Here is a 9,426-nt window from a genome sequence, read left to right as displayed (position 1 = left end):
GGAATTTAGTCATCCCCGTCTGCCCAGGCTGATAAACAACGCTCTGAAGCACATCTGTTCGGTTAACCACAAATCCCCTGCAGCTGCAAGACACAACCTGCCGTTCTGCTGAAAGGCCTTCGGCTTAAAGGCAGACTGAGCGCCGGCCAGCGGCCCTGGGCGGGCCGCCCCCTGCCCGGAGGCACCGGCAGAGCCCGCCTTCCCGGGCGCAGCGCTGCGGCAGGCGGCAGGGGTCAGTGTTGGCCGCCGCACGCTGCCCAGCCGAGCCGCCGCCGGGCCGAGCGCCAACGGGGCACGGCCATCCGCCGCGGCACCGGGCCGGGGGGGCAGGCCCAGCCCCAACACCCGCCGCGTCGCACCACACAGGACTGCGGGCAGTGGCCTCCCTCGCCTCCGAGGGCTCTCCCCCACCTGAAGCGGCGGAGCGGCGCTGCCTCCAGAAAAACCTCCAGCCTCACCAGGCGCCCCAGCCCCGCAGAGGGGCAGCCAGGGAGCGGGCAGCCCTGGAGCGGGCAGCCACCCGCGGCGCACCACGTCCCCGCCGCCGCTCGCCGCCGCCTCAGGCCCTCGCCCGCCGGCCCCACCGCCCCACGTGCCAGGGGCCCCTCCCGCCTCCCTGCAGCAACGCTCCCTGGGCCCCCCACCCCCACCAGCCAGCCTACCGCCGGCAGCCAATAGTAAACCTGTTGCCAGGCAGACGTCTCATTTGAATGTCCCAATCAGGCGTCTAGCCATTAGTTCCCTCCTTATATGGGGAAGCGGGATGCGCTGCCTAAACCTCCGCTCCCCCGCCCCTCGCCGCCGCGGGCAGAGCGCGGGAAAAGCGGCCTCGCTCCCGCCCCCACTCAGCGCGTTCCCGCGCGGGGCCTAGCGGAGGGGAAGGGGGGGGGGGGGGGCGGGGGGCTGGGGCCGGGGCCGGGCCGCAGGGAGGGAGGGAGGGGGGGGCGGGCTGGGGCTGGGCCGCAGGGAGGGAGGGGCCCTGCCGCCGGGAGCTCTTCCAGCGGGAGGGAAGGCGGGCGGGCAGCTGGAGTGGAAAATTCCAGGCAGGAGGCCGCGTGAGCCCGGCCGTCGCCAGCGCTGCCCACCCACACGGACCCGCACAACAGCTCCTCGCCCACCGCGGGTTCCTCCTGAAGGGACGGCCAGGCTGTACGGGCGGCTGTCCCCCTCCGCCTCCCTGGGCTGAGCTGCAGGGGCGGCTGGCAAAGGGCTGGGGTCCCTGGGGCAGTGCCTTGGTGTGGCGGCTCGGCGGGAAGAGCGGGGCTTGTGGGCTTCGCGCCCCCGTCTTGCCTCGACGGGCCGGGTGGGGGCTGCCGTGTGCCCCCGCCGCCGGGCGCTGCGCCGGCTGTGGTGGAGCGGCGAGCGCACATTGTTCTGCCGGCCGGGCTCCCCGCGGCGCAGCCCGTCCCTCTCCCCTCCCTCCTCCGCCTCCCGTCCCTCTCCCCTCCCTCTGCAGGTCCCTCCTTCCCTCGTCACCGAGCAGTGTATAAATCCCCTTCCCCGGCGTATCCCCCCACCGCGGGAGACCCTGGTACTTTGGCCCCCGGGGCGGGAGCCTGCTGCCTCCGGACCGCCGGGACTTTGCTGACCGCTTTTCCCCCCTCGTGGGGCCCCCTCACACGGTTCCCACCAGCCTCTTCCCTTCGCAACCCGGGTCAGGATGTCGGAAAAACGCGTCGAGGAGGCGCCGGCGGAGCTGAGCGCTAAGGTGAGACACCCACCCCACCCCACCCCCCCCGCCACCCCCCCGGCCCCTCGCCAGCAGGTCCGGTCCCGACGGGGAACGGGGAACAGCGGCCCCGCTCACCTCACCGGGGGTGGGTGGCGGAACGGCAGCGCGGTCTTTGAGGTGCCCGACCGCAGGGGGGCGCTCGTTGGCCCTTTTCGCGGCGTCTGGCCAATGGTGGGGGGCGCTCGCGGGCTCCTCGCGCCGGCCGGCCAATGGGGGGGCGGGGGCGGGGCGGGGGGCGCGCGGGCTCTGCGCGCCCCCCGCCCCGCCCCCGCCCCCCCCCCATTGGCCGGGCGGCGCGCGCGTTGCGGTCGTGCGCAGCGCGGGTTACGCGCCGGCCGGTCTCCCCTCAGGGCCGGCAGCCGTTAAGAGAACGGTTTAACGGCGGCGGAACCCCGGGCGAAAAGTACTGTGGACACAAAGTGCGGGCCTTGGGGAGGGAGGGGGGGGAAACGCCTCGATCCTACGGACAAGGTTCTTTTTAAAAAAAAAAAAAAAAAAAAAATTAAGACTCTTCCGTACTGCTGGTTTCCATATGTGTGTGGTCTAAAAGTAGGTCTGACGTGTTTTCGCTCCTTTTTTTTTTTTTTTTTTTTTGCTAGGGCGGGCGGATTTAACGTCTAATATGTTTTATTCTGTGTCTCCTCTAAACCCTCTTTGTTCAAGCATTCCAGTCTTTTCTTGCCGTTAACCACTGGAATTATTTTTTTTTTCCCCCCTCACCTCACGAATAGGAAATGAAAGAAAAGAAGGACAAACTTGAGGAAAAAACGGTTCACAAAGAAAAGAAGAAGGAGGTAGTAGAGGTGAGGCCCTTGTGAGGGATGAATTTAGGGGTGTTATATGAGATGTTTAGCCAGGCTCGCTCTGAGTAATGAACACTAAAGAAGTACGGGAGATTAAGAAGGGGGGCAGGCCCAGGGAGCTCACGAGGGAGAGAGGCAAATGAAGAGCGAGCTATAGGATAATTACGGAGAATGAGCCTTGAAGGACTGGGCATGGCCCAGTGAGAAGAAAAAAGATCAAAGAAGGGAGTGGAGACGAGCAAGAAGGAGTTAGGAGAAAGTGGCACAGGAGATGTGGTGCTGCACCCGGTGAAGTACCCTGAGGTGCGTAAGTTGAAGAAGGTGAGGGGAAGGAACAGTGAGGAAATGGACAGACTGGTGAAGGTCAGAAGGGATCAGGAAGCAGGTGTACTACGAGCATAGGCTAAATCATTAGCCTGTAGCCAGAGAGATGTTCTGTTTGTTGGGATGGAATGGCTGCAGCTTGTCGGGGTTGTAAGCCTGTGGAAGCTAAGGGGAGTTCATATTGGTGGGCAGGTACTGGAAAAATTGGTTTTGTGAAGAAGGATGGTTGGGAGGAGGGTTTCAGCTGGGATGGTGGGAATAACTGGTCTTGGTAACACTGCAGAGACCACTTGATGCACGTCTGAGGATGGAGTCTGAAGTAGCTGGAGCTCTGCTCTTGCACTTGCACCAAAGAGCACATGGAAGTATCACCCTGGTGCCAGTATCTGCTCTGACCAATTTGTTTCATTCAGGATGAAGAAAATGGAGCTGAAGAAGATGAGGAAGAGAATCCTGATGATGTGGATGAAGAAGGTGGTGATGAGGATGAAGGTAGGAATAATTGGTATAGGGAGAATGGGGAGGAATCGGGCTGTGGGGGAGTAGCAGATCAGGGAGGGAATTTCCTTCTCTGAGCCCTCTGACTGTGCGACTATGTTCCCTTAAATGCTACTTCCAAAAATTACTTCCTCTCTTCCTTCTGCTTAGAAGGAGACGAGAATGGGCAAGAGCAGGATGGTCATGCAGAAAAACGATCTGCAGAGGAGGAAGAGGTGAGTGATGGTGTGAGAGTAAATGACAGTGAGAAAGAATTAGGTTACCTGCTATGTGCTGATCAAATCCATGTGGATGCTGCTGCTGAATATCAAATCGGCCTCGGGTCTAGTTGCTTCAGCAGCAGATGGGTAAACAAATCTGTTGTGGCAAGGGGATAATAACCCCCTGTGGGCTCACGGTAGGATCTAGGTCCCTCCGCTAGCAGTCACAGTGCTGAGCATTTGAGAGTCAAGGTGCTTGAGATGATGCTGGGCAATGACCCCTGAAGCGATGTGAGCCAGGGCTTCGTACACCTCCCAAAAGGAACAGCGTGGGAGCCCCTCCCAATGGAGCCGTCCGGGTCTTAACCATGACAGTCAGCAGGACAGCTGTCAGGCACTCAGGGTTGCTTCAAAGAGGAGTGGGCCTAGGGTGGGTCAAACAGATTTCCACGTGGAGGAAAGAGCAGCAGTAAGAACTTTGTGGAGAAAGGATGTACCTTGGTGTGGTGGCTGATGGCAACCTTTTTTTTTTTTTTTCTCCTACCCCCCACCCCCTGTGTCCTGTGTAGGATGAAGTGGATCCAAAGAGACAGAAGACAGAAAACGGGTCTTCAGCTTGAGTCCTCCCCTCCCATCTCCTCTGTTCCGTCCATCTCTCCTCCTCCATTCCAGCCTGTGCTTGCACTGTCCGTTAGCCTCCGGCTTCACACAATCTCAGATGAGGGAAGATTAGAAATGCTCTCAAACAGAGAAGACAGCAGTTTCCTCCTCGCCTACCTGTGACATCCCCCAGCTGAAACTATTCCAGTCCCCCCATCCCTTCCGCTGTGCCCCACTGACAAGGGATCCTCTCCCCTCAAGAATCTCATCGTTTCCTCTGGCCCAGTATGTCCCCTTACCAGGCCTGTGTGCCAGGCTCCTCCTGCAGCCGGCACCCGTCCTCCCCTTCCCGCTTGCCCCTCTTTTTTTGTCACTAGTGCAAATGAGATTCTTGATGGCTTCTGCTCCCCAGGCGTACTGCTGTCAGAGGTCCTCCCTGAGTCCAGGAGGCTGCGGGCACACATCTCATGGTGCATTTTCCAGTTCTAGGCCTCCTCTCATCTGCTTTCCCACTGAACCCTGAGAGACAAAGAAAAAAGAATTATTACAAGCAAATAATGGTTCTGTTAAACCATACGTGGATACAGAATTTATTTTAAGCTTGCTTTTTTTTTTCCCAAGTTTACATGACAGCAAGCTGGCCCTCGTGAATTTTTCAGAAGATAAGCGTTGTTTTTATATATGAATTTCACCTGAATTGCATATTTTTCTAATTTGGAGGCTTTTTTAAAAGAAATCAAGAGAGAAACAATTGGGGACCAAACTTTCAATTCCATTTTTTTTCCCTTCAGATTTTCTTGTGACCAGTTTTTGTAAATTAAAGGCAATACAGCCACAGCATTTTCTATGGCACAGACATCACGAGGATGATAGATATAAATATATATATTGTTTTCAACTAGCACTGTAAATAAAAGCGTTTAAAAGTATTTCAGACAGCTTGTGTGGATGGTCATGGCTGTACATCTCGCATTACCTCCTGATTGCTGCGGTAGAAGTTGATTTGCAGGAAGATGGGGTGGCTTGACCAGCCTTAGAGAGGGGAGCCCTGCATTACCCCAAAGACCTATCTTAGTTATTCAAGTGGAACCAGTGTGCTGGGGTCCTGCTCCCTCTGCCAGCTGCTATGGCTGTGGCACAAAGGTTAATGGGAAGTTCCAGAGCTACTGGGAAGCTCGTGAAGCTGCCAGCAGGCCTTGGCATGGGGCAGGAGGGGCTGGGGATCCTGAGACATGGCTGCGCCTTGGGCAAAGTGCACGCTGCCCTGCGGCCTGGCGCTCACAGCAGCCGGGGAGCCTTGTGTGAGGCAGGAGCATCATTCTTGTCCCACCAGCTGCCTGGGAGAGATCTGTCCAGCGCTTGTCCTTTTATCTTTGCAGACCTTTAAAGCTGCTGTAAGTGTTTTTTCCTATTAGAATTTTGGCAATCATGCAACGAGCTGCCAAGAGCTGCACATAATGCCAACTTTTGTCGGAGTGTCAGCGGCTTTATGCTTGTCCAGCCGCAGCAACAGATCAGGTACTGGAAGCGCCAACAGCTGCTTGTCTCTGGAAGGGCAAAGCCATCGACCATCGTTTTTTCCAGATGCCTGTGCTTGGCTGGGTGCAGAGGGGGTGGTGTGAGCAGCGCAGCTGCTGCCAAGCCACTTCCCACCCGGAATGTGCCTGCCTAATAGGACACGGCTGTGCGGCTGGGTGTGGGTGCACTGCTGCCCCAGCACCCAGCTGCCAGCAGAGCCTTTGCTGGGTCTGCACCCATCCCAGCCCAGGGGCCGCCACAGCCCTGGTGCTCCTGCCTCAGCCGCTTCACTCCTTCCCCGTGTAGTGTCAGGGCCCTTCTCCTCCAGCAGGGATGGGTCTGGTTTGGAGAGGCCTCCCTGCTCCAGGGACATCCCTGGCCCCAGCTGTGACCTTGTGCTGGGCTCTGCATTCAGGGGTCTTTGCAGCACCTAGACCGCATTTCAAGAGCAGGTAGCTGCTGCTGCCGGGGATTGACTTGCAGCACCTCTCCTGCTCCCACCCGCCTTGGCTGCTGTGATCAATGTGCTGCTTCAGCTGGCATCTATCTTTTAGTTGTGCTTTGGCAATTTTGTATTCCTGCTATTGCTCCATTTTACAAAATTATGGATTCTAGTCTCTGAGATACTTGCACATTGGAGCAAGTCCTCAGGACTCCCCCAGACTTTCTGCTGACCAGTCACCTTTTACTGTTCCGTACTGAAGTTGAATTATTAGCAGATGATACAATCTCTGCAGAGGCTGATTACAGTTTTCACGCTCCTTCTCCACCGCTACAGCAGTGCCTGACCATGAGTAGTGCAGAATGTCCTTGCCAATGAGAAGTTGTGGAGAGAGAACTCCACCTCCGCTTCCTGTGTGGGTGCAACGCCAGTACCTCTGGTGCTACCCAGCCCGTCACCCAGCAGGCAGTGAGGCAGGACCTGCTCGCTAGGTCAGCACCAGAGATGTGTGCAGCCATCCCTCGTTTCCTCTGAGGGACATGCTGCAGGACAGAGGGAAGTGACAAAAGGCTGCCAGCCAGGTTCTCCATGTCTCTGTGGGGCCCTCGACTCCACATCTCCTGCTAGCTCCTCCGTCTTATTCAATTTCATTGCGCACCTTTGTCATCATCTATGGATAGTTGGAATATACAGCTACAGATACAGAAATAGAATATCTGCTTTGGTATTTTATTCATCTCAGTGACCTGCAGGACATCATCACTGACTTGAGGTAAGGGCTACAGATAATGCAATGGAAATTCACAGAGTTTCTTTCCTGTCCTTTGGCCTGCAAAAATCCATGCTGTATCTGGTGGGATTTTAGCTGACAAGATGATCACAGTGAGAAGTTGCGTAGACTTCCAGAAAAAGTTGAGGATGCAGTGTTTTGTGCTGCACATCAGGCCTGCTTGTGCTTGATTTATATCTGAACCTGCAGGTGCTTTTTACCATTCAGCCTAATTCTTCTTCCACAGCAAGATCAACCATGTCATGCTGGTGTCAGCAAGGTAAGAACAAAGCCCATCTTTCACCAAGGATTCCTCAGAAGTAATGATACCACTCTGGGGCCTTATTCGCCTTTCTTGGCTCAGTGCTAATTCTCCACCCATTTCATGTAATTCCTGTGACCATCTGTTGACCTCATCAGCTCAGGGCAGAGCTCCCTCAGCCGTCCCTTCCTCGCTTCCCACAGCACCTGCTCCAAGCTTCCAGCAGCTTCGGTCCTGCCGCTCGAGCGGCACCAGAGGTTTCCTTCTTTCTCATCCTCCCCCAGGGCTGCTTGCTTGGAGAGCTGTGGAGGTGGCACAGTCATGCTCTTGCAGGCTCTGCTAGACTTCCCTCTGGACTGGCGGTTGCTGCTTCTGGTGGCCTTTTTGTGTGCTTTAGAAAATCAGATGCCAGAGCAGAGAGCAAGTAAAGCCACCTGCAAAGTCTTAGCTGTGTCCCTGTCCTAGCTCAGGCAAGTGAGTGACCCCTGGCTCCTTGGCAGGCTTCACTGAACGATTGGGACCTGGACCCTCCGGGATGGTGAGCCCACCTCCAGAATGGCTGTGGCCGTGGCGTGCCCAGCCTGCCGAGGCAGCGCTGGTGGGATGCAAGCTGCCCCTCGTTGCGTGACCATGTAGGCGCAGGCTGCTGCTCTGGCTTGCAGATGGCAAGCATGAGAGGAGGCAGCTAATCTCCATGCTGGGGGAATAAAACCAGTTAACGCTTCTGGTTTAGCAGAGCAGTGTGACCCAGCTGTGCTGCAGCCAAGGCGCTTAGGCTAGAGGTCTCCAGAGGTCCCTACCCACCTACATCTTTCTGCGATACACGAAGAAATCGTGGCCTGCCATGGAAAGTTTGAGCTGAGTCTGGAGATATTTTGAAGTGCTAAGCCCAGAAATGAATGCTCTTTGCATCTTGTAGCCATCACCTCCTCGTTCCCCCACAGGCAAATGATCCCCTCCGCCCAGCCTCTTTGGCCTTTCACATCGGTTTTAAGCCAATAAGTGAAAGAAGGCTGGTGTAATCAGAGCCATCGCATGTGCAGAATTGTGAACCCTCCTTCAGACCTGGAAAAAGTGAGCCCTCCAGCCACTGCTGGTCTGGGAGGAAAACCCTTCTTGCTTCAGGGAAGTCCGTAATCACTCTGCTGTACTAGCTTGAAAAAAATAGCAAAGATTAATTACTTCTCCCCCCACCTTCCACGCCATTCCTCTGGGATCAGGGGCTTCTTTAGGCCCTCTGGTTAGGAAACCAGCATTGCTCAGCTGCTTCCCATACACCATATGGGAAACTGAAACAAGCCTTCCCAGATCCTTAAGAAGCCCGTGTACTTTTCCCTCCCACCTTTCTCCCTTATTTCAAGAGTGGAGTCAAAGGCAGACATGCTCATGGCTGATCCAGTCTGTGTGTTTTCTCGGGGAAGAAATCTGTGTTTACATCTGTGGGCTCCAACTGGGGACATATTGCAGATGGACAGGACTGGAGTGTGTCATCAGTGGATGAGTTTGGGGTTTGTTTCTGTGGTGGGTTGGCCCTGGCTGGGTGCCAGGTGCCCACCAAAGCCACTCCATCACTCCCTCCTCAGCTGGACAGGGGAGAGAAAATGTAACAAATGGCTCGCGAGTTGAGATAAGGACAGGGAGAGATCACTGGCTCGTCACCATCACAGGCAGAACTGACTCGACTTTGAATTTATTACCAATCAAATCACAGTAGGATGATGAGAAAATAAAACAAAATCTTCAAACACTTTCCCCCACTCCTCTCATCATCCCAGGCTCAACTTTACTCCCGACGTCTCTCCCCCCACGCCCTGGGCAGCACAGGATGGGGCTGGGGCTGCGGCCAGTCCCTCCCACGCTGTCGCTGCTGCTGCTTCCCCCTCATGGGGAGGGTCCTCACACCCTGCCCTGCCCCAGCGTGGGGTCCTGCATGGGCTGGGGGGGGGATCTGCTCCCCGTGGGCTCCATGGGCTGGGGGCACACCTGCCTCACCGTGGGCTTCATCACGGGCTGCCGGGGGGGATCTGCTGCAGCACCTGGAGCCCCTCCTGCCTCCTCCTGCCCCGGCCCGGGGGGCTGCAGGGCTGCTGCTCTCACACAGCCTCACTCCTCTCTCCCGCTGCAGGTTTTCCCCCTTATTCTTAAATCCGTCACCCCTGAGGTGCTGCCGCTGTCACCGCTGGGCTCAGCCTTGGCCAGCGGCGGGTCCGGCTGGGAGCCGGCTGGTGTGGGCTCTGTCGGACACGGGGGAACCTTCTGGCAGCTCCTCACTGAAGCC

The 9,426-nt window shown here is 56.8% G+C and overlaps 1 protein-coding gene across 1 annotated transcript; it reads left to right on the top strand.

Annotated features, from left to right (window-relative positions):
- Positions 1–1,023: 1,023 nt before the first annotated feature.
- Positions 1,024–4,316, top strand: PTMS (parathymosin). The gene is made up of 5 exons (XM_080391476.1): positions 1,024–1,708; positions 2,464–2,535; positions 3,273–3,351; positions 3,508–3,572; positions 4,127–4,316. The coding sequence occupies exons 1-5, from the start codon at positions 1,661–1,663 to the stop codon at positions 4,175–4,177; spliced, it is 315 nt and encodes a 104-aa protein (XP_080247602.1). The 5' UTR covers positions 1,024–1,660; the 3' UTR covers positions 4,178–4,316.
- Positions 4,317–9,426: the final 5,110 nt, after the last annotated feature.

This window comes from Falco punctatus (assembly GCF_963210335.1).
Source record: "Falco punctatus genome assembly, chromosome: 6".
NCBI lineage: Eukaryota > Metazoa > Chordata > Aves > Falconiformes > Falconidae > Falco > Falco punctatus.
Note: the sequence above shows the minus strand (reverse complement) of the source record. Positions and strands in the feature narration are given on the sequence as shown.